Source organism: Papilio xuthus, unplaced genomic scaffold (genome assembly GCF_000836235.2).
Source record: "Papilio xuthus unplaced genomic scaffold, Pxut_1.1 DF827461.1, whole genome shotgun sequence".
Lineage (NCBI taxonomy): Eukaryota > Metazoa > Arthropoda > Insecta > Lepidoptera > Papilionidae > Papilio > Papilio xuthus.
In genome coordinates this window covers 127412-152819 of record NW_013531188.1, presented here as the reverse complement: position 1 = coordinate 152819, position 25408 = coordinate 127412, and the positions used below count along the sequence as shown (strand labels likewise).

At 38.9% G+C, this 25408-nt stretch overlaps 3 protein-coding genes across 3 annotated transcripts in view; all 3 read left to right on the top strand.

Moving 5' to 3' along the window:
• Positions 1-2497, top strand: part of LOC106119251 (fibrillin-2) — a gene marked incomplete at its 5' end in the record, with an annotated part of 20191 nt that extends 17694 nt beyond the window's left edge. Inside the window, 7 exons of the mRNA XM_013314167.1 lie at positions 3-149; positions 220-512; positions 635-838; positions 925-1079; positions 1250-1486; positions 1607-1697; positions 1836-2497. Of these exons, the coding sequence (XP_013169621.1) occupies positions 3-149; positions 220-512; positions 635-838; positions 925-1079; positions 1250-1486; positions 1607-1697; positions 1836-2197 (1489 nt within the window). The remainder of the gene's footprint in view (positions 1-2; positions 150-219; positions 513-634; positions 839-924; positions 1080-1249; positions 1487-1606; positions 1698-1835) is intronic.
• Positions 2498-3602: 1105 nt separating this feature from the next.
• On the top strand, positions 3603-4776 carry LOC106119440 (phosphate carrier protein, mitochondrial). Its single transcript, XM_013314429.1, has one exon. It carries the CDS (start codon positions 3723-3725, stop codon positions 4668-4670), a length of 948 nt encoding a protein of 315 aa, XP_013169883.1. The 5' UTR covers positions 3603-3722; the 3' UTR covers positions 4671-4776.
• A 19155-nt stretch (positions 4777-23931) lies between these two features.
• On the top strand, positions 23932-25025 carry LOC106119553 (flocculation protein FLO11). Its single transcript, XM_013314602.1, has 2 exons — positions 23932-24010; positions 24156-25025. The coding sequence occupies exons 1-2, from the start codon at positions 23978-23980 to the stop codon at positions 24765-24767; spliced, it is 645 nt and encodes a 214-aa protein (XP_013170056.1). The 5' UTR covers positions 23932-23977; the 3' UTR covers positions 24768-25025.
• The last annotated feature ends 383 nt before the right edge of the window (positions 25026-25408 follow it).

Genomic DNA, 25408 nt, shown 5'->3' with positions numbered 1-25408 from the left:
GCGGGCGGGGCGGGCGGCGGACCGGGCGGCGGCTCGCAGCTGGGAGGCGGCGAGGGCCGGCTGCCCGGCGTGCTGCTGGACGACGTGGACGAGTGCGCCGCCATGCCCGACCTATGCGCACCCGGCAGATGCGTCAACACTATCGGCAGGTGAGACTCGAGGATAAGACTGTTCTGTGTGCGAAGTGCAGAAGCGAGAGCTACAACGCGTCGTGTTCAGTTTCCGGTGCGTGTGCGGGCTGGGCTACAAGGCGGCGGGCGAGGTGTGCGCGGACGTGGACGAGTGCTCGCGGCGGCCGGCGCCGTGCGGCCAGCTGTGCCGCAACAGCGAGGGCTCGTATGAGTGCCTGTGCCGCGCCGGCTACGAGCTGGACGAGGACGGCGCCGACTGCCGCGACATAGACGAGTGCGCGCGCGGCTCCCACACCTGCCAGCAGACCTGCATCAACACAGAAGGCTCCTTTGAGTGCGACTGCCAGGAAGGATACGAGAAGCGCGGCGACGCCTGCGTCGGTGCGTCCTTTGAAATATACTCATTGCTTATACTATCTTAACTTTTAAGGGTTTTTTTTGTTCGCTAAATAAGTATTTTTAACCAATCCACTCTGATCGTCATTTTCGCGTCTTACTTGTAGACATCAACGAGTGTCAGGAGGAGGGCCTGTGCCCGGCGCCGGGCAAGTGCGTGAACCTGCTGGGCTCGTACCGCTGCGTGTGTCCGCGCGGGTTCCGGCTGGACGTGGCGGGCGCGCGCTGCGTGGACCGCGACGAGTGCGGCGACGGCCGCTGTCAGCCTTGCCGCAACTACGCCGGTGGCTACCGCTGCGAGTGCCCGCCAGGTGCCTGCGCCTTGCACATGCATATAATATGTGTTAATTAAGGAAGTGAGATAAATATGGTAATCGGATCGTGATCGTGTGAGCAGGTTCAGTGCGCGCGGCGAGCGGCGGGTGCGTGCCGCAGGACGCGTGCGCGGAGGGTCCGTGCGGCGCCGCGCCCTGCTTCCCGCTCGGCGCCGCCTACCGCTGCGGCTGCCCCGCCGGCTACGGCTGGGACGCGGGACACGGCGTCTGCCTCCAGGTACACTCACATACACGGACATCGCTATGTATAATCAAACACATACAAGAAAATAGATATTATTATATATATGATTATACGCAAGTTAAAATTATGTAGTAGCACAGGTCATCAAGAACGTTTATCAATCCGCTTTCTAACAAATTTGCGTGTTTATTAATGTGCGTTAGCTGGGCGGCGGGTGCGCGGGCGCGAGCTGCCTGTTCGGCTGCACGGCGCTGGGCGGCGCGTACCAGTGCGGCTGCCCGGCGGGCTACGCGCTGGTGGGCGCCGGGCACTGCCTGGCCGCGCTGGACGCGCCCGGCGACGGCGACATCGGCGACGCGCCCGTCTTCCCCGTGCGCGACCAGTACCGCGTCGGCGGAGACTCCGACCTCATATCCACTGAGGGATGCTTCAGCTGCAAGGTACACTCCTCGTTTACCTTTACAACTTTTATAGTACCTAGAATGAGAACGAGCACTTTTTTGGAACTTGTAATTTTATATCTAACTTGTATTTTACGTTAATAATGTTATCGCGTACAGATGAACGGCCGGCACAGGAGGGCGCCGGAGGAGGGCATCGTGTTCGCAAACGGCACCACTTATGTGCGCCGGCGCAGGAGGCGCAGCAGACGTAAGTGCACTAACAATAGCCGCGATAGGAATAGAATCAAATACAGGAAAGTGTAAATAAATCCAAACTAGTTGTGATATCGAAAACAACGGAATAAACGTATAGTTTAACGTAGTGTTACTTAAATTTTTGTATCAGGTCGTCGATCGCTGCTGGAACCCGAGGCGGAGTTGATAGTGGTGAAGGTGACGCCGCGGCAGACGTGGGGCCGCGCGCCGCTGCTGCGGCTGGTGCCGGCGGAGGGCGGCGGGCGGCCGCACTACCGCATCGCCTACGGGGACGACGACAAGGACTTCGTGCTGTCGAAGCGCGACGGCGCGTGGGCGCTGCGCCTGCGCCGGCACCTGAAGGCTCAGGCGGCGCTGGAGCGGCAGCTGGAGCTGGAGGCGCGCTTCGTTCCCGCACCGCAGCCGGGCAGGCGGCGGCGGCGGCAGCTGGCCGCGTCTGCGCCGGCGCCGCTCCGCCTCTACGTCTCCATACACATCGCGCCCGAGCGCTGACGCCGCGCCCTCTACTGAAACTCATCTATATTATTACCACGTCCCGAATGTCACTGCCACGAACACTGCCATTTTTATTCGCTGTCAAAGTCGACAGCTGTCGCCACGATCCGCCATTTTTAAATTGTCGTTTAAAGTTCCGTCAATGTGTGTCCGTCTGCGGGCGAAGTGATTCTGACTCGACCGGGGTCGGGTGCGATGCAATATTTTGCACAATCTAGTAGTGGTATATGTATTTTATAAGTTCATTTTTAATTATTAGTGAATTTTTGACTTATAAAGTTGAAAATATATTTATTTAAAAAAATTTGAATAAGAAATTAATGTTGAAATTCTGAATAAAATTAACGAGACTTATATAATTTATAGTTGTACTGATTTTTATCGTCTGTTAAATTTAAGGATGTTTATATGAGACGGCGTATAATGTAAGATTGTTTTGGATTGTTAGTTGTTCAGAATATTGTTCGGCTCGGCTCGAGGGTCGGTGCGGAGCGACGCGATCTCGGCAGTATTAGATTGTGAGCGAGGAGGCGCGGCGCGGCGCGGCGATGTGATGACGTCACACTATCCGCGGACTACATCGCTATATGTCAACATCGACAGGTCGGTCTGCGTTGGCGCAGGATCTTGAAACGGGTGGTTTTAAACATAAATTTGAAACTCCTCATACTCGTTACTTATTCCGTTCTCATTCCATTCTCTGGAGTAAGAGATTGTTGTAAAGATCTTAAAAATATAGTACATTTTAAGGATTAAAGTCTTGTTTAGTTCGTACGTTGCCATATTGTAGTGCCAGTGAATAGAGACGCATAATACATAGAGATAAGGCAATTTATTTATTATTATTTACAACACTACTAAGGACACTGACTTCTACTTATTTTTTTATTTACTTTTACAAGTTCTAACGCTTCTTTGAGTTTTATAACGGATAGGAGTCGCAATGCAATAGAGTTTATTTTGTAAATATGTGTATACAGATTAATATAACTGAGGTTTTGTAACTTATATTGTTTAACTTAGTTATATAAGCCGTCGTCGACTATCATGTTAATAAATTTATAAAATAATAATTTTGCTGTTTTATTTAGCCATAATTAAAGGTGACTTCAAAATCTAGCCAACACTTTTGTAGTGTTTGTTACCCTTCTGCCTCCACACAACTTAAGCTCTGCTAGACATATGTATGTATGTGGTTTTGGAGTTTATTACTCATTATTTCCTGAGTGCGCAATCATCAAATGAGTACATATAAAATTCATAAATTTTAAGATACAAGAAAAGATCACACCATACTTTTTTTTTTAATAAAAAATTCAGTACTATGACTTAAATGAAGAAGGCCGCTTACGTGTCACTATACAAGAAGAAAAAGAAAACAATATCTGGCAGATAGCGCTGTCACCATGTCACAAATGATAACTTAATAGTGATTACATATTGAAAATAAACAGAATTGGTAGAAGAGACCCGCAGGGGTAGATGGAGTATCGGTTGTTGAGTGAGGCAAGAGTCGCGTGCCATGGCCGGTAAGAAGGAGGAGTTCTCGTGCGAGATGTACAGCAACAAGTTCTTCCTGCTGTGTTTGGCGGGCGGCGCTGTGGCGTGCGGCTCCACGCACACGTTGGTCACGCCGCTCGACCTCGTCAAGTGCCGGCTACAAGTCGATCCGGCCAAGTACAAGTCCATCTTTCGCGGCTTCGGGGTATCGCTGCGCGAGGGCGGCCTCGCCAACATCGTCAAGGGCTGGGCACCCACTTTCATCGGATACTCGCTGCAGGGCGGCGTCAAGTTCTCCGGCTACGAGTACTTCAAATATGCGTTCGCGAACATGACGGGCGAGGAGAACGCCTACCTCTACCGCACCTACCTCTACCTCGCCGCCTCCGCCTCCGCGGAGTTCTGTGCGGACGTGTTCCTCTCGCCCTTCGAGGCGACCAAGGTCCGCATCCAGACAACGCCTGGCTATACCTCCAAGATGCGCGTCGCTATGCCGCACATGATGTCCACAGAGGGCATAGGCGTGTTTTACAAGGGTCTGGTACCGCTGTGGGCGCGCCAAATACCCTACACGATGATGAAGTTCTCGTCGTTCGAGAAGACGATCGAGCTGCTATACGAGCACCTGGTACCGAAGCCGCGCAGCCAGTGCACTAAGGAGGAGCAGCTGGTGGTGACGTTCACGGCGGGCTATATCGCGGGCGTGCTGTGCGCCATCGTGTCGCATCCCGCAGATACACTCGTCTCCAAGCTGAACAAGGAGCCGGGCGCCTCCATAGGTAGTTTGGTAGCCGAGCTCGGTTTCTTCGGCATCTGGCGCGGCCTGGTGGCGCGCATCGTCATGATCGGAACGCTGACGGGCCTGCAGTGGTTTATCTATGACGGCTTCAAGGTATATACGGGCATGCCGCGTCCGCCGCCGGCCGAGATGCCGGCCTCGCTCAAGAAAAAGTTAGCAGGTAAAAAGTAACTGTTTCGTGTGAATTCTTTTATTTGTCGTCGGTTAAAATGTACCATCGTTTTTTGTTTGTATTTTATATTACAGAAGTAAATAACTATGTTTATTTATTTAAGAACTGTGTGTTTGTTTTGATATGTATTTTTAAAACACCATTTAAGACACTCGTCACCATTGTTGGTTTTTGCAAGATTTAGCAAACTCAAGTCGCAGGAAGTCACGTTTTGAACGCACGATAGGAATTTGTTTTATTATATACATAGTTCGTGAAGTGTCGGAAGGTAGGAAAGGATGGTATTGAACATGTACATAAAGTAGGAGAGGCTCGGCATCGCGCCGCCCGGTCGACAATAACAATCGCACGAGGCTTTGCCGGACAGCACCACATCTATCCGCCGCCCGCGCCGGCTTAGCCTGCACACAGTCTAAATTAGAAAGAATACTCAGATCTATCGACTACGGTATACTATGAATTGTATTAAAGTCTTGATTGTGTTGTTGCTCTTCTCTATTTCAGTTGTAAATATGAGGTATAGAGGTTTGACGTCTAATCTTTAATATTATATTATTCGTATAGGAAAGAGAGACAGAAAATAGACTATCTCTATTCCTTAACCTGTAGAACTGATATTTAAAGCTCAATGTGTAGGTATCTGTAGTTCAATATAACTTTGAAAATTAGTTGAAATAGGTTATGAATATCATTAACGTTGCTGTTCCGCTGACTTTGCTGCTCTGTGGCGGCGGCGGAGTGTAGAGCCGCAATGTTTTATAAGAGGTGGCTCGCCCGCGCCGCTCGGCCCCATTTAACATAATCTTGAACTATTCCGAGGACTTGTTTGTGTTGTTGCCGCTCGCTTTGAATAAGCCGGCCACTGATAGTGAGTTTAGTGGCCGTTTAGTTTATCTCTATCCCGGACAAGGAATGGCTCTGATGAAATTTATATAAACGATTTGTTACTCTTCCAACCACTTTTATTATTCCCAATGAATATATTCAGCTTCAACATTTTCAGTTAAATATATGTCGAGTTTAATTTTAAAATAGTACATTTTATTCGTGATTTAAGAGTACGTAAATAAGCCTCAATCTGGTAATCATCTCAGGAATTAATTCCAATCACATTGTGGATAAGGAGATATAGATCTACGCGTGTACCTTTGATTTCGTCCCTGTCTTGTTTAGTGTATTTGCTCGAACGACATTAAAAGGACTGACAATACACGAACGTAATTCAAAATTCCAGCATTCAGCTCTGAGCTTACAAATATCTGCAGGCTATTGTTTGGCGCGGAGCCGTCAGGTCCCGGTAACCCGATTGCGGGATCCCATTATATTCGGGAATTAGGGAGCGCCTGTGCCCCCGCCAGCCCACCAGCCCGCCACGCCAGCCCGCCACGGCCGGAGATCGAGCGCCCGATATGTTCAAACTGCGAGATAACAAATATGAAATTTGGCAGTTTTAGTGTGTGAAGCGAACAAATTTGGCCGGAATTAGGTTGTAGTTCGTACCGGCTTATCGATCTGATTTCATCCGTCGTTTATAACCAACACTGTTATCATAATTAAGTGTTTAGATATTAAGATATTTGGAAGAAATAAAATTTAAACTTAGGAGTGGATACACTGTACTCTAGTTTCTAAGATTATATTTGGCGATTTAAAAGTTACGTGCTAAACAGAAGAAACAATACGTTAATCAAATAAAGTTAGTCACAAGTCGTTGTAAACTTCACTAATTAGACTCGTAAATTTAACAGAAAAACATTTAACAAGCAATTTATCAAAACTTCGACACGCAATAAAAAGCATGGATTCGAAGCCAAATAACTTGGCAGCAGTTGAACAAGTTGCCGCTGCGATGCTAGCGCCGCTGCCTTTTATAATTTTTCACAAACTACGTTGGCTGTGCGCCAGTCGCGACCCGCCACCCGCCAACCACTAGTCAGCCTTCAGTCGCCGGTCTTCGGTCTACAGTGGCCAGTCTTCGGTCTTCATTCACCAGTCGTCAGATGATGATGACCAGAAACAAACACACTTTTGTAAAAACTACAGACTTGATTTTCTTTATTCTAGAATAATATGTGTTTTAAACTTTAAACAATCCAATATTATTGATGTGTATCAGATATCATGTTGTTCAATAAACTATTTGATTGACAGATTGTAATTTGCAGTAGTTCCCGCTTGCAAATGTGATATCTCATCTTATTTGTTGATAGATGCTTCAGATATAAATATTATCTATAGTTTCAAATTGATGGATTTTCATTTAAATATGTGCAGTAATGTAACGATAAACTTTCATCAAATCTAGGCTTGCAAAACCATTAAATAACTTTAAACATTTACAATTTGGTTAAATTTTTATCGGAATTTAGTCATAAACATAAATAAGCACATAAATAATAAGTTGTATAAAAGAAAAAAACATATTTAGTGAACTTTTAACTTACTTAACAAAGTTAGTTAACATGAAACCGAAGGGAGTATGATTCCAGCTGTATAGAGCTACAGAACGAGTTCATTTTTAGAACGCCGCTGCCGCCGCCACCGCCGTAATGACGTAGGAAAGCTACGAAATTTCTCAAAGTGCTTAAAAAGTTGGAACAGTTGAAACATTATAAATTGTTAAAAGGTGCTCTTGATGGTACAACTGGAAACAACCGTATGATAATTGCACAAGGTTGAAAATCGTTTATCAAGTGATCGCGCACCTGTTCGTATTTTTAACGGACAATTTTAACCGCGCAATAGCTCGTTAACGTAGTTTATAACATAAATTAAGGATACTGCTATCCTGTCCTTTTCTAATTTGCCTTTATTAAAATATGGCCAGGAATAAATTAGGACTATGGCCTTTACACTCTTCAAATAATATTTTGTAACAAAGTCACCGACAGATTGCATCCTATAGGTTGCCTCAGTTGAATGGTGTTTTGTTGAACTCTGGTCCGAGATAACCACAGCGGGCAGATACGTCGCCCGGCGAAACAAATGCCCTTTGACGACTGTCGCTGGCCCAAACAATTGCATTGCTTCTACCGTGAATTTAATGTGTCGTTATACCTGTATCCATGAATTTATCTTTTTTTTTTAAAGAGAGAGACGTAATGACAGTGGAATCTCGCATTAATGACGTACGATCTTCTACTATTAATTCAAGCTTTAAGCTTAGCTGAAATGCTACCAAGAATGATTAAATTATTTTCATTAATCTGCCAATATTCATAAACACAAAATAAGCTGATTTTAATCTTTACATGTAATTTATAAACATGCTACGTTTTCTAACATTTACCGCTCATCAGTTACTTAAAATAATAATTTGTTGGAAAAGGAAACTCTTTGGTGGAAATACGAATTTAAATTTCAAAGAACTGTAATTTGCAGATTGAATTTTTATCTCGTGAAGATCTCGACGATTCCATTATCGTATTAATATTCGGGGGAATTACCTTAGCGGCAACCGTCGTGACTTTGTGTCACCAAATTAATTTGAACAACTCGTGAAATTGTGTTAATTTTTTTTTATATTATGTAGCGAACGATTATATATTGTAGGGTTTGAAAGTAAAATTCATAGACCGCCATTTTTGATCGAACTTTATCCGCTCTTTTATTTTCCTGAGGCAATTTGAAAACCAATTCAGCTGGTGTCGCCGCCCCGCTGTAACTTGTGCGTTCCACAACATACAACGCTATACTTTCTCTCTATTTTAGTAGATTTTTTTTATCTGTAAGATATTATAAACAAAAAGTTTTTATAAATTCTGATTATCCAATAGAGTCGTGTTTATATTAAGTATGAAAGCATTAAAAATGTTGATTACGTTTGTTATAAATATTGTTTAATCAAGTATCAGATACAGGCTCACCTGGACGACGACTGATGAAACAAGAAGGAACGACATAGCTTTGTCTTCATAAGTTGGGATTAAGCGACCTCAATCACACCGTCGTGCATCACAAGGTTATTCGCATCCATACTGTGTCGTTAAGTGCTATGAAAACGATGTTCAATAATAAAAGCAAACGAAAGAAAACTTTCTATGATAGGATATGATTTTTAGATACATTACTCAATACCATAGTGGTGAAAATGAATCTACTTAGTAAGGTCATTAAAATAACGGAAAAAACTGTCCTATTAAATTTTAATACTTTAATGTACAGTGTATATAAATCGATTAAACATTAGTTTAAATAAAAGCAGTAAGAGTTACTTAACGGTGTAATAGGCGGCATTATTGAACATTTAATCTTTGCCAGTGTAACAGAGTCAGAGGTTTAATGTGAGACGTCTGAGGTAACGGAAGATACGTACCTGGTTCTCGAACCTCTTGCCGATATTACGACTTCCAATAAATGTTGTTTAAACAGCGGCTTTGCAGCTGAGACATTGCGATCACAGCCCAGTCTGAATTGTAGGTAGATATAGCTAGAATTATGCTGCGAAAACGAGATTTAGATATCTTTTCACAGGAGGTCATCCTGTGTTCCATTGGTTTTTGCATATTTTAAGATATGCAAAATCTTATTTGATTTAAATTATGCTCGGAATTGTAAGTATAATATTATAAATGCGAATGTTCAGATGTATGGATGGATGGTTGTTTTAAGAAGGTATTTCCCGAATCTCTAAACGGATCTTACAAATTTTGTTAGTTTGGCGAGGACAAGCGGAAAAAAAAATTTCTTACATAGAAGTGAGATTTGTTTCTGATTAATACTAGCAGTGTTTATGATAATATTGTATCTTATGAGTCGTCACATATTTTTTGCTTGATAAATTGAGCTGTTACGATCCGTTGTAATATGCGGTCGGGTTCGGCATTTAATCTGAGCAGCGTGAGCCAGGCTGATGCAAGACACCTGCGGTATCGGGAGATATGGGCTCGGGCGCTACGAGCGGCTGCTACGAGCTACGAGCGACTGATTGAGTGGCGGTATTCAAAGCCTACCTACGTCGGATTCGATATCTTACAATATTCAGATACAATCACCATATTTAAACGTTTATAAAATCAATAAATTATTGTAAAGTGTACATGCAGACTATTGTAATGTCAAATAATTATAGAACGTTGTGTTCTTCATGAATCATTAATCTACCTTACCTATAAAGTGGCCTATAAACAATATTCTAGACAATGTAGATATTCGCCAAAGAAGACAAAATCTGGGAGAAACGGTGCGCGCTGTGAGCCGTCGGCGTCGTCGTCGCGGCGCGTCGCTTTCTCATAAAACAACTGCGATAAAATGTAAGTGTGACGAGATCGCTCGGAGACCTTTCCTATTTCACACTTTATTGTTTAACTTGCTGCGTTAAATGCTGTGTTTTGATGATTGATGCCTTTATCTTGCTACGATTTGTTACGACTCTCACGTTATGAGGGTATCGATTTATGACAATAATACATTAGATTTTCATTTTGTATTTCTTAACCGGGACAAATTGTATTGTTCTTTATGTTACGTAGATCGTTGACCGGAAAAAGAAGCAATACGGGTATTGCTAGCTTGATACAGTGGCTTTGAAAGGATTGTGAAAGAAAAGAGAACAAAAACGGCGAGCGTAGATGTAATATAAACGTTGTATAAGGACGGCAAACGGTTGCCATTTAACCTGAAAGCAATTTATTGGTTTTTATTGCTGTGCTTTTTATTTTCCGTTTCAACACTTGGCTCTTTTGTCTTTGCCAATGATCCGTTCCTTTCTTTCGGCACATGTGTGAAAGGGAGAGGATATGTAGCATTTATCGTGGGGAAAAGGAATTAAAGTCGCGCCGAATCGAACGGTTTTATCTACGTGTCGATAGCGGTCGCAAATTATGTGCCGCCTTGCGATATACGTTACGGTTCCACCGAAACGAATCTAAAGATTTTCTATAGTTAAATTTTCATAAAAACTTCTTAGTTCGATGTATAATATTTGTATATACAACAAAAGTAAGTACGTAAAAGAGGGTGATAAGAAAGGAAAACAACTGAATCATCATATTGATGTATATCACATAGCACATAAATCTTTCGAATTGAAATTTATTTTTATCTCCATTTAAACACTACAGTAATTAACAATAAAACATTTTGTATTAGAACGCGATGTAATGAAGTTAAACGCTCAAGTTCATAAACCAAAACAGTCCAAGTATCTGGCAAATGTCTTAAATTGAGATATCAAAAGGATTAGTCAGTGAATACTCCGAACAAACTTCGCTTAGAGAAGCCGCAGCTTAAGCCTAACCCCTTTTAAGAAGTGTTAAGCTAAAGTAAACGTTAATACGTAGACAATAAAGTTTTAAATGCATTGAATAGATAATATCCTTAGCTTTTGTGGATGGATGAATTTCTACTCATTGGTGATCAATCGAGGCGGAGTTATCAATGTTTTGCCGCTTTATCTATGGCTAACAATTTCTTGGTGGATTTATAGCGCATGGAGTAAAGCAGGCGAAGAAACTGTGTGAAGGTTGCTTACTGTCGAAAGTGAACGCCCGTAGAGATAAACGAGGGTGACGTTTGTGTAAAATCGATATTCCACGAACGACAACACTTTATCTGAGTCTTAGGTTCGGTTTAACTTAATGTATGTGAAGTAAATTTCAAGCGTTTTTCAAGCAACATAGCGTTAACTTAAACTAAGTCTTATACTTCAGTATGTATGTAAATATAAAGAGGAAATGTTTGTATTTTTGTATGTTATAAATAAACTCAAAAACTACTAAACAGATTTCAAAAATTATGTTGCGTTTTAAATCAATTATCACTGAGAAACATTGCGTATATTTATCAATAAAAATCTTATTAAATATTAGCGCAAAAGATTAATATAAAATTACTAATTAGTTTTACACTGAAGATATGAAAATAAAATTGTCTGTTAGTAGAATAAGTAAAAGCTCTTTGCTAATTAATAAAGCCTTTTATATTAAATAATTTTGATTGTTATATTGTAATCTATGTTATCCATAAATGTTGTAACACATAGCGCCAAGAAACTAAGTGATCGATCACAAGTCCACAAACAGAATTACGTTTGAGTGGAGATCCAATTCACAGAGGCGTGCGGACACGCTAGCTTGTGATTCCGCTGGCGACACTCTTGTATAAAACCATAACTGTAATTTGTTAACTTAGTTTTGTAAATAGAATGTGAGGTATATAACCTTCGATTGTTTCTAATCTTACTTAAGATTATAAAAGGCGAATGTTTGGATAGATGTTTGTTAGGAGATATCTCCAGAACGGCTGCATGGGTCTTAATAAGATTTGACATAGATGTAGGACATAGTCTGGAAAAACACATAGTCTAATAATTTTGTTATTTTATTAATTCCGGGAAGACGGAGTCGCGGGCGATAGCTAGTTAGTATACTGAAATATTTATAAAGTTTCTTTCAACACATTTAATAAATTAAATTACTACTTTTATATACTACTTAAATATTATTTTAATTACCGTTAGTCGTATATAAACTGAGTATTACAAATTTAGGACTTATTTTTGTATATCGTATCGGAGGACGAAACGTGCAATATCTGACCCTTGTCATTGTTACACTGAATATGAGTACAGCTGTGGCGTGCGGCCGTACTCGTACGTATTGTTGCTGTGCCACAGAATGACTTGCCGTTTGCACGTTTCCATATTAAACATAAACCTTTTTGGTATCGGAGAGGGAATCTTTGAAAGATACCCTACATTCTGGGGGAAGACAGGGTTATGTGGGACACAACAAAAAAGGTCACCGTCATCCCAGGACCATTTTGATGGACGATCAGGTACCCCAATCGCCAATAATCCCAAGGGTCCTTCTATTCTTCTTATCATTACTCCGATGAAAGAGACATAGACCTAAATATAAATCAAATAGAATGTAATCATTCTATCATTATTACACATTTAAAAAATCGCTTGATTCTACAGGACTGATAAAAAAATCCTAACTAAAAAAGATGTGCAAATTTTTATGTTTACTATTGCAAATAAGAATTCTCTTATTGAATTTACTTATACTTACTATTATACTTTATTTATAATAAACTTTCATCATGGTAATCATGGTATCGGAATCAGTATTTAATATGGATTACAAAGCACAATTCTATTGCTTGTTAATTTTAATAATGCAACATAGTAAAATCTGCCAAATATACATAAGAAACTGAAGATAAACAATTTCAAAACAGAGAAGCATATGTTCAGTGTATCAATTTAGTTCTCCATACAATGTACGTCGTAAATCAAAACTTGCAAGTTTAGATGTAACAGTATTGTCTGCATTTCCCTCAGTTCGGGAGCTCTGTTATGTTTTGCTTGCAAATTCAATTTGTTCTGTTTGCATGTATTATTTGACGCAAAAGATTTTACTCTGACATTTGTACCGATAAAAACTAGGATAAAATTAAAAAAAGACACAAAAGAGAAAATAGTAATTTAGAAATTACGAATTACATGTGTCTAGTAACCATTTTTAAATATGAGCTGTAGATTTATTAATTAAAGTCCATAAGGATGTCTAAATAGCGTAAGTATGTAGATAGAATTTTAATTAAAGTACAACTTAGGTATAAAAGTTTTAATTTAATTACGAGGGAGCGGTAACATCTGTTGAACAATGTCCTGACTTGATCGGCAAAATAAATCACATAATAGCACTTATTTTTATCCGATCGTGTAACATAATTGTCGAGTTTTGTTCTACTCTTTCTAAGTTTAGATCAAGTTGATTTAATTTTATCGGGGGATTAACTTGTAGGTAAATCAACGGAATAACAATTTAATCTAGCAAACTTATGTAATTACTGATACAAATAAATCCGGGCTTACATGGATCGCTCTTCGCTTTAATTTATCGTACTTTTCGTGGAACAGAAAGCCTTACGAGAAATAATACTATCTATTGAATGTCTAGTTTTACTAAAATGTGTTAAATTAGTATTTATTTTTGTTATGTACATGTATAAAGTGTGAAATTAGATTCTGTAGAACATTATTAACGAAATAAATAAATAATTGATCATCATGGTACAGTAATAAAGTTCTGTTAAATATAATAACATTAATGTATCTAATTGGGCGTAAAAATGAATTCATTTCTCATAATTCAAGTCTACTCTGTACAAGTCAATTAAAACTGTGGATAGCTTGTAATCTCTTTCGTGGAAAATTTCTTTCATATAACACAGAGTAAGTTGACGTAGAGATATCATTTTGTATTTATTTACATTTTGTCACATCTATATTTTAATGTTTAATTATATTTTTTTAGAAACTTTATACCATTAGATTTTATCTTGTCTCTTATTATAATATATATATATATATATATATTTTAAGTACTTTGTTCTTTAAAAATATAAATATTCGATTGTTTTGTTAACAAATAGCCAAGTAAAAATACACACGTGAATGTAAAGTATGTAAATATTAAAAAAAATATTCGATGTATCACCATAAATCAATTGTGTACAAGAAACTCTTGTTGTTATCCAGTTTTTTCTCGTGGTTTCTTTGATGGATGAACCTCGGGGGATGTTGTTCGCGTGTAAACATCGCTGTGAGAAGCCTCCACGACTGAGTTTAGAATAAACTTTTTAAGTAAACTACGGGAAGTGTTATAATAGAAAATAAAGAGGAATTTATTTTTCATACAGTAACAAAGGACAATTAAAAATCTTTAAAGATACAAGCCTTAATAGATGTTCAGATAGTTTAGTATAACGTGATCGTCTTAAACACCCTGAGGTGATCCGAGAGGTCTTTGCGAGAAAAATAACAATCCACTTGTAAACTAAAGAAAGTCCAACACTGTGATTTTAACTATCTTTCAACCGAAGCTAGGGTACAAATAAAGTTAATAATAATGTCACTTTTGCATTTAAATGGTATTCCGTAGTCAAATTTTAAATCGCCTTAAAGTAAGAACTCTATGCAATCATTGTCAGCTTATTAAGTTTGAAATGAAAAATTTCATAGCTATTTTTAAGTCGTGGAAATGAGGACATTGTGACAAATAATAGTCGTTAATAAGACAATGAGTGGCGCTCGCCTCCCAACGCCCCGCAGTCTCCGCGACTTGAAGTGATTTCACAAATTGGTATTTTACGGTTTCGCTGGAGTCGAGGCGGCACAATGCTCAATTAATTAAACCGCGCAACGTTCATAATCTGATTACAGCTAAGTAGCTTGTACATTGCCGACATAGAGTAACTAACGCGCAGAGTGGATCATTTGTTGAATAAAATAAAAGCATCTAACAATATTCATGTTGAGAGAAGGAGTATTGGTGACGTTTGGTCAGTTTTTTCGTTTCCAACGAACTTTATACGCGAATGTACGCTTATCCTTTAAAGTGCGTTTATTTATTTATTTTCAAAAATGTCCAATCTCATGTTTTTTAGATAATAAGGGTAGACAGAGATAAGAAAGGTTCCATTGTATCCGGTCACCCGCATTGTTCGCGATTTTTTTTCTTTGGACAATGAACTTGCTATCGATCTATGTAATTGAATGTCCCCTCCCCTGTCCGCTCTTTTTGCCGGGTGTCAGGAGACAATAAACGCATTACACGGACGAGAGCCTGTCAAAAGAGCAACACTAGCCCCCCTCTGTCACTGCGTCTCTACTCTACGCTCTTTTTTTCTTTTTTTCGCGTTACACTTTGTTTTTGAGTACTGCTTTTAGCTGACTACAAAGAAGTAAAACGGAAGCTCAACTTTTTCCTCGTCTATATAATGTAATATAAAATTGTGTTAATTTCTTTTATCAATTAATTTCAAAGAGCCATTGTCGGGAAACTTTGGAGTGACTATTTTCGATATAACTTGTCCACCTCACTGTGAATTATAATAAAATAAGTACGCTTAAAATATAAAAAGCAGTATGAAGAATTATTTATTTTAATTTAATTTTTAAAGCATGAATTACTGTAAAGGGCAAGGATCATCAAAGTCATGGTTTTCTATTAACACCATTGTTATACATCATAGTTTGAATGTAACATCAGTACAGCATCGAGCACTGACAAGGGTTGACCTAGATCACAGACAGTTCGCACACGCTGCCCTTTTGCACAAATTACGATAACACTGACAATAAAATGTATCTTCAAACGTGCTGGCTTATTCTTATTATAAGCCTTTTAATGCTTTTTAATTAGTTTCAGAAAAAGGTATTCACAATTAACATTACGTTATACAATTTTTTTTGCTTTAATAGACATCTTACTTATAAATCCGATCCGAATGTTTAGGTGGATGGGTCCATCCATGTTTGTTACAAGGTATCTCTAAAATGTTTTCGTGGATCTCGCTGAAATTTGGCATAGATGCAGAACATGATCTAGAAGAACACACAGGGTACTAATTAAGTTTTTTTTAATTCCGCGCAGACGCAGCCGCGGGCGATAGCTAGTGGAAAAGAAAACTATTTAACCTACATACCAATATCTTTTTCTAATGATGATAGTGTTTTATTTTTATTTCTAATATATTGTTAGTAAATATGAGGTGGTGTTAATACTCCGTGCAATAAGTGACCTCTTATTTGATGAATAATACAAGTTTACTTGGGGAAATATATTTATGAAAGACAATGAAAAAATATTTTACGTATGACAGATGTACACCTTTTTTCATAAACTAAAACCAGACTAAAACCAGCGAGTGCACATGTCAGCAGATTACAAACTCCAACACGCCCCCTTTAATCTGCATTATCTACAAGCCCTAAACCTTTTACGCAAAATAAATGTTTCGATATTGGCAAAGCTTTAGTAAAGATGTCAGCTATCATTAAATCCGTTGACAGATGCCTTAAGGTTAAATATTTTTCTTTCACAATACTACGTACAAAGTGAAATTTAATATTAATATGTTTGCTTCTGTTATGAAATTTAGGATCTTCAGACAAACAAATCGCACCTCTATTGTCAACATGCATCACCACCTTAGCAAGCTCAACCAAACCTAATTCAGTTAATAAACTATTCAAATATATACTCTCTTTCATAGATTCTGCCAGGCTCACATATTCAGCTTCCGTCGAAGATGTAGCTACCGATTTCTGTTTCTGCGATTTCCAAGATATCGCGGCGTTGCCAAGTATAAACACATATCCAGAATAGGAACATCTATCAATCAAGCAATTGCCCCAATCTGCATCACTAAAACCATATAATGATTTTCCAGATTTCTTATAAAATAAAGAATGGTTTATAGTTTTCTTTAAATATCTCAGCACACGTTTTGCACATTTCCAGTGTAACTTACTCGGATTTTCCGTAAACTGAGCAAGTTTCGAGATCGTATGACAAATATCTGGCCTAGTTCCAATTCTTCTTCTTTGTCGTTGCAGTCTTGTCAGACTGGTCGTGGTCATCACGTATCAGTGACCCGCTTTACCAGGCGCCGCCACTCCTCCCTAGTCGCTGCCTTTTTTGTACATTGGTGCAGGGGGACATCCACAGCCGCTCTGATTTGGTCGGTCCACCTCATAGGCGATCTTCCTCGTGGTCTATTGCCCTCAACTTTCCCCTGCACCACCAAGCGCTCGATGGATTCGTCATCACGTCTACAGACGTGACCAAAAAAAGTGAGTATGCGAACCCGAACAATGCATGACAGACGCTGCTTGATGCCGAGTTCTTCGAGGATTGACTTGTTTGTCCGGAATGCGGTCCAAGGTATTTTCAGCATTCTTCTCCAGCACCACATCTCGAGCGCGTCTATCTTCTTTTTCTCACTCTCTCGTAGGGTCCACGTTTCGGACGCATAAAGGAATATGGAGAATACAAGCGATCGGACGAGCCGAGTTTTAGTCGCTTTTGTAATGTCGTGGTTTCTCCATATTCTTTGCAATTTCTCCATCGCTGACCTAGTGATTGCCATTCGCCGCTTTATCTCGTCTATACAACCGCCGCTGTTCGAGATCAACACGCCTAGATAAATATATGATTGGACAACTGAACAATTTGCGACCTGTGTAACTTCTGGTAAGTTATTATTCATACGGTCAACAATCATTATTTTAGTCTTGTTGCGATTGATCTTCAGGCCAAACTCGAGACTAACTTCCTCCATTTTTTTGAGAAGCTGTTCCATACGGCTCGCACTAGATGCAAAAAGGGTCGTGTCATCTGCGTAGCGCAGGTTAGATAGTTTGTGGCCTCCAATTGTGATTCCGTCGGTCCACGTCTCAAGAGTACGTCTCATTATTAGCTCTGTGTATACATTAAAGAGCAGCGGAGATATAATACATCCTTGACGAACGCCTGCGCCAAGGTCAAATTTACTTGATAACTGGTCGTCTATTCTTACCGACGCAGTCCCGTCCTCATACAGACGCCTGAGCAGATGGACAAGGTGTTTAGGTGCGCCCATTTCTAGTAGGGTTGTCCAGAGCCTAGGCCATTTTACGGAGTCAAAGGCCTTTGAGAAGTCTACGAAGCAGATGTATGTTGCTTTGTTAAACTCGCGTGATTTCTCAATAATTTGACGGACTATAAGTATTTGCTCTCGTGTGCCCTTGCCTTTTACGAATCCGGCCTGCTCAGGAGCCACTTCTTTTGATAAAACGCCTTTAATCGCTCGTTTAGAATGTGCAGTAGAATTTTGCTGGCATGTGAGATGAGTGCAATGAGCCGATAATTACTGCATAATTTTGTTGAACCCTTTTTATGTAGCGGAACGAAGATAGTGTGCGTCCATTCTTGCGGCCATTTTCCTGTTTGCCAGATCTTGTTACAAATGACATGAAAGATTTCCACCCCATATTCGCCTGAAGCCTTTATAATCTCAATGGGAATAGAATCTGACCCCGTAGCCTTCCCTTTTTTTAGATGTTTTATTGCAGCTCTGATTTCGTCTTTAAGAATGTTCGGCTCCTTTTCTTCTTCTGTGGGTTCCGTTGGTTCAAAGCACCGCGACTGTGGATCTCTAAACAGTGACTGGCAGTAACTTCGCCAGGTATCCGAGATCTTCTCTATCTCAGTCACTGTTTGGCCTTGACTATTCTCTCTAGTTCCAATACCTATATACATAAGCGAACCAATTAGTTCTCTGTACGGCCATGACTGTTGATTCGTTGTCTCAACACTTTTTGAAAATTTCATGCCGCCTTCAAGTGGCGTTGATACAGGATTGCAATATTCCATGTCGAATTTCTGCAAAACTTCTTTAATATATTTTCTTTGAGAAAGCTTTACACCATCCTGACATTTTTCAATTTCTAAGCCTAAACAATACTTTGCTTCTCCGAAATCTTTTAAGTCGAAATCTTTTGCTAACTCCCTTTTAAACTGTAGAATCCATTGCTTATCTTTACAGCTTACAAGAATATCATCAACATATATAGTCACTAGAAGTAATTGACCATCTTCATTTTTCTTATAATATAAACACGGTTCATTAAGTGTAGGTTTCATTCCCATTTTTTCTAATTTTTCATTTAAACGTATGTACCACTGTCGTCCGGATTGTTTTAATCCATACAATGACCTTTTCAGTATACATATATTACCACCGCCTTGTAGATCCTTCAACATCCTTTTTGCCCGCATCACAATATTTTCATCTATACTATCATTTTCTATTATATATTTTAAAGTTTTCTCTAAATATTCTGGAATCCTCATATAAATTTCCTCATCAAGCATTCCATTTAAGTACGCTGTGTTAATATCCATTTGATGAATTTCCATATCAAATTCTGCAGCAAGAGCACACAATAACCTTACAGTTTGAAGTCTAGCTACCGGAGCGTACGTTTGGAAATAATTTACTCCATATCGTTGGTTATAACCTTTGGCTACAAGTCTTGCCTTTTTCTTTTCAGTACCATCAATGTTCTGTTTCTTTGTTAAAACATAGCGACATCCTACAACATCACAGTTGTCGGGCTTCAAAACAATATCAAAAGTATTATTTTTAATCAAACTCTGAACCTCTGACGAAATAGCTTCCATCCAGCCTTCGCGTTCATCACCCGATAAAGCTTCATCTATAGATATTTCTATAGCTCCAGCAAAATGTTCATTTTCATAAAGCCTCTCACTATCTTCTTGATTACATTGCGTTGTTGTATTTTCTGTCATCTCATTTTGATTAAGTTCTTGATTGGTTTCTCTAACATTATATAACTTCTTAGGCCTTCCACGTTGACCTCTTTGTATTTTCGGTCTTCCAGGCATTCTCTTTAATATTATCTGCCTTGTTATATCCTCATTTGCTCCACCAATTGCATTTTCACTTGCATCGCCATTATCGTTATTATCATTTATGTTATTTTCTTGTACTATTTCAATATCATCACATCTCGTATCTTTATTAAATACTACATCAATGATAGATTCATTATCTAATTTCTTATCCTTTTCGATAATCTCATTTCTATCTACATTGCTGTTTTTAATTCCGCAAATTTCATTGATTTTGGTAATATGATTCTCTTGAAATTTCACATCTCGTGCAATAACAACTTTATGTTCACCTGGTATCCATATTCGATATCCTTTAGAAGTTCGTGGGTATCCTACCATTATGCCTTCTCGAGCACGCGCGACGAACTTATCTTTATTGGGCGTCTTGTCTAAAACAAAACATTTAGAACCAAAACATCGCATGTACTCAATGTTGGCTGGTTCTCCATACCACATGTTATACGGAGTATCTCCATTAAAAGTATTAGTCGGGCAACGATTTCTAATATGACAGGCAGTTGCCACAGCATCAGCCCAAAAACATTTAGACAGTCCCGAAGACAATAACATACATCTAGCCATCTCAGTAAGAGTACGATTCATACGTTCACTCACAGAGTTCATTTGAGGTGTATGTGCTACCGTCAAACGACGTTGGATTCCTTCGGTTCTTAGAAAATCATCGAATTCTTTGTTGCAGTATTCGCCACCGTTGTCAGACTGAAGAGCTTTAATTTTCATACCAGATTGTTTTTCAACAAAAGTTTTATACGATTTAAACGCGTCCAATACTTTACTTTTCTTACTAAGCAAGTACACTTCGCACCAACGTGTACTGTCATCTATAAAAGTGACAAAGTATTTTGCTCCACCTAGAGATTCGGTTCTCATTGGTCCAACCACGTCCGAATGGACAATCATTAATTTGGTGTTACATGGGCCTCTCATCTTCAAGAACGGTAGTGTAGTCATTTTTCCCTTCGTACATGTTTCACAGTCATATAATACATTCATATCCTCTGTCTTAACATCAAATCCGTAAGTATTCAGTAATTTCACAAGATCTCGTGCATTCAAATGACCCATACGCTCATGCCACAAACGTATATCCACATTCATAGCAACTAATGCGTCGTTCATTCTATTCTTTACTTCTCTCACTCTGTATAAGTTACCCACACGATCGGCTGTCATTTTGACAATTCCCTTGTTATCAGTGACATAAGCAACGTCACGTTTAAAAAGAACATTATGACCATTGTCAGTAATTTTGGCAACTGAAATTAAATTACTTCTTAAATTGGGAACGTACAAAGTATCGCGAAGCATAATTTTACGCTTGTCTTGATCATTTGAAGCTACGAAATAAATATCACCCTTACCTTTGACATCTGTCGACAGATTACTAGCTAAGTTCAATTTCGCATTATACGGCAAAACCCCTTTACCAAAAATTTCAGGATCTTTACAGAGATGAGATGTGCACCCACTATCTAAAATAAAAGAATTACATGTTGAATTTTTTGTTAAATCACTACAATTAAACATTTCATAATTGTCTCTTTCTTCAGTTACACATCCTAACTCTTGACTTATCTTCTTTACTTTGCAATCACTCGCTTTGTGACCATAGTTGTGGCATTTAAAACATTTGTACTTGAATTTACCACCGGAATTAGATACATTATTGTCGTTCTTGAAAGACTTAATTCCAGTCTTGGTCTTGTAATACTTATTTTTCTGCCCATTTTTATTCGCATACATAGCTCCTTGTATTTCATTATTATAATTCTGTCGCCTCGAGCTATCCTCTTCCAAAATTTTTATCTTTAATATTTCTACCGCAGGTAAATCGTCGCGAGATTCCATAGCGCATCTAAAATTGTCGTAACTCGCTGGTAAACTATATAATAACAATATTGACAACAAATTCTTATGTATTTCGATTCCGATGTCATTGAGTTTGTCTACAGCGTCCACGAATTTTGAAATATGCTCACGCACATCCTTGCCCTCTTGCATGCGATGTAAAGTTAACTGCTTTAACAAAATTGCTTTACGAGCAGGTCCCTTTGATGCATATATAGACTCGAGTTTCAACCACACATCCCGTGCAGTCACGCACCCTCTTACGTGCTTTAACTCACTCGGACTAATTGATAAAATCAAATCTGCCTTCGCCTTTTCGTCTGCTGCTAACCATTCATCTGTCAATTTTTTATTTCCTGGTGTGAAACAAGGTCTTATCTTTCTTCCACTAACGTATTGCCAACCTTCCGTTTTCGTTAACAATGCTTGTACTTGTATTTTCCACGTTTCATAATTATCTTTGTCCAGTAACTCTATTCGCACCGACTGAGCCATAATTATAAAAACGTTTTATATTTACTAGGTTTTGTGCTGGGCTGGGCCCATAACCTGATGAATAATACAAGTTTACTTGGGAAAATATATTTATGAAAGACAATGAAAAAATATTTTACGTATGACAGATGTACACCTTTTTTCATAAACTAAAACCAGACTAAAACCAGCCAGTGCACATGTCAGCAGATTACAAACTCCAACATTATTAAGAGCGAGTATGGAATTAAATAAAACATGTTTGTGTATCCCGATTCCAATATCGCGGGTTGGACGAGGGTCAGATATTATTCCTCAGAATATCCGATAATATTGTTACACGATGTCGCAGTCACACCATTTCTTCTGATTAACTAGACACGACTTCACACGAAAGTGTTTTATTTCAACACCAAACTCAATTTTCGATTCTTGATATTAAATCGAAAAATTCATAAAATTTAGATGACAATTATTATCGTTATCTCGAATTTTTCGTTTGAAAAAACTAGTCTTTTTTTTAAGAGAATATATAGTAATACAATAATTTAGCTCAATATCTCTGTTATATAAGATTTTAAAATACTCTCGTAACAAAGTTATTCCAGAAAACAGAAAATCTGAAACTGGCGAAGGAGAATTATTAAAACAAATTCTTTGAGATTAAATGTGCTGAGATTTATTATCCGACGTCCTTCTACATTAAATAACTTCCTATAGCTATGGAAGTTCAGTTTAACGGGACAGTTCTTTCTTTCTGCTTAAATACTTCGGAATAATTTCCCCTTATTTTATTTTAAGTCTTACATCGATCTATATAGAGTTCATTTTGGTATGGTAGATGGGGAACGCATTAGAATTGCTAACGATCCAAATAGTATGGAGCGTCGCTAACAGTTCCATTGTAGCTGATACATTGGCTAAGGTGCTTCAATTTATAGCACATTTGTGTTTGCGAAAAGTAGTAAATTGTGTCGCAGTTGTCTGTTGTATTTATTACTGCAGCCTGCAGCAGCTCCCAGGACAGATCCTGAGTCTATAATAAGCATTAATCAACACATTTTTATGCAAAAAATATGACAATCCAAATGTGGTCTAATGTACCGTGTACTCAGGCATTTTGGTTTGTTTTGATAACTTTGAAATGATTTACTTTTCCTTGATCACATTACATCAGTTCGCTATCAGTTTATGACGTTCTATAGTCAAGAAATCCATTGTTAAACATGACTCGCATTTACAACATTGACATTTTATATCTTCAATGGAAAAGGTAATCATGGCCTCGTAAACCTTCACTCTGACTAACAGATAATGGACACTTTTTTGTAAATAAAGCTCTACGTGTATATTCTCATGTACACAATAACATTTCTTTAGACACATTCTTGACTCTATGGAATGTAATAGACAATATAAACAGAATTTTAAAATTTAGGAACACAATAGTACAGGCTGAAGTGTTCTTTACAACTACGTCGACTATTAATCTCGTTAAGAATCCAGGATCTTTTTAAAGACTGATCTATCGTCATCATCATCTATATTAACATAATTTGTACGATATTAATTCATTCTTTGATTTAATCAATATAGTAACATTGATGTGTGTTGGTGCATGTTAACTTCGTTGCATTAATATAGCAAACAGAGAAGGCGGATTATCTTAACCATTCTTTATTGATACAATCCACTTTATTGCTTCGCCTGGTATAAAATGTCACGGCGTTCCAAATGTTTGATCAGAAAGTTCTAAGAAACCCGAAAACATGTACGGAAAATTGATAATCAAGGCATTCATTGTAAGTATGTTAAATAAAGTTTAAGAAAAATCGAAATCTGACATATATTTATTAAGTTTTTCTTCATCTGTTTATCTAATTTGTTTCTAACTGATTTCTTGACTATGTATTATATTTCTTTGCATTAAATAATCTGTATTTTAAGGTACTGTCAGTGGCCTGGACTGTCCATGGCGCAGTCACCTGCACGGCAGCGGGCAGGTTCGCGGACCCCGCGGACTCCACTTGTAAGAACTACACTCTCTGCGTGCTGGTGACCGCCAACACAAGCTACATCGGCTACAACTATGTCTGCCCCACCACCAGTCTCTTCAACCCCACTACTGCAAGATGCACCACCACCTACACCTGCAACGGTACTACCACAAATACCACTACAACCAACACAACGAGCTCCGCCGTTTGCACCACTGACGGCTTTGTCGCTGATCCTAGTTCGACCAATTGCTCCTCCTATATCCAGTGCGTCCAAATCAACGGCACATTCCTTGAGACAACGCTAACCTGTCCGACCGGGTCCTTCTACAATCCTAATACAACTCTATGCGAGGTGAACTATGTGTGTGCCTTCACGTGCACGGCGGCGGGCAGGTTCGCTAACAGCGCGGATACCACGTGTCAGACCTACTACCTGTGTGTGCTCACCACTACAGGCACCTACTCACAGTACGAGTACACCTGCCCCACCACATCCGTCTTCAGCCCAACTACCAGATTATGCACCACTTCTTATACTTGTCCCACGGCTTCGGGATGATTAAATTCATTTGATTTTGTTTTTTAACATTGATGTGATAATGTTTTATGAATGGACAGTTAATAATCACCGATATAGCATGTGTAGTGTGAAATCTCAGATTTGATTGGAAACTGACATTGTTTTTTTATTATAATATGTACACGTGTATACGTATATAATTAGTAAAGCGGTGCGGTGCATATACAAAAGTAAGTTTTTATTTTTAATTTATTATTTTGTATTTTAAATTAATAAATAAATATATGTGTAATGTGATTTAGTATTTTTCTTAATAGAGAAAATAAGCTTGGTATTTAATTTGACTCTAAGACTTGGAGTTTTTAAGTAACTATCTTTGGAAGCATCTGATTTTTTATTCAATCCATTAATTCTTTTCTTTTCGGGCGTCGCTGAGTGAATTGTTGTAGCAGACTCGAGTCAAAATCATACCCATTGTTGTCTGAGGGAACAATGTCACCCCACGATTGAAATTTCAAACGTCTACCAAAATATTTCTTCTACTTTTATGTAAGATTAAAAATGTTTATTTTTCATGCATTGTTCTATTTGTGGTGATGAATATCTGAATAGTTTTGCTAACAATTTACTGATATAACGTCCACATTACAATTTAATTACATGCATTTACGGAATATTAA

Excerpts from the sequence above, each read along its gene's own strand:
- LOC106119440 (XM_013314429.1), top strand. The coding sequence starts at position 3,723 with ATGGCCGGTAAGAAGGAGGAGTTCTCGTGCGAGATGTACAGCAACAAG.
- LOC106119553 (XM_013314602.1), top strand. The coding sequence starts at position 23,978 with ATGTACGGAAAATTGATAATCAAGGCATTCATT. Across the intron at positions 24,011-24,155 it reads TGATAATCAAGGCATTCATT|GTACTGTCAGTGGCCTGGAC; the intron begins GTAAGTATGTTA and ends CTGTATTTTAAG.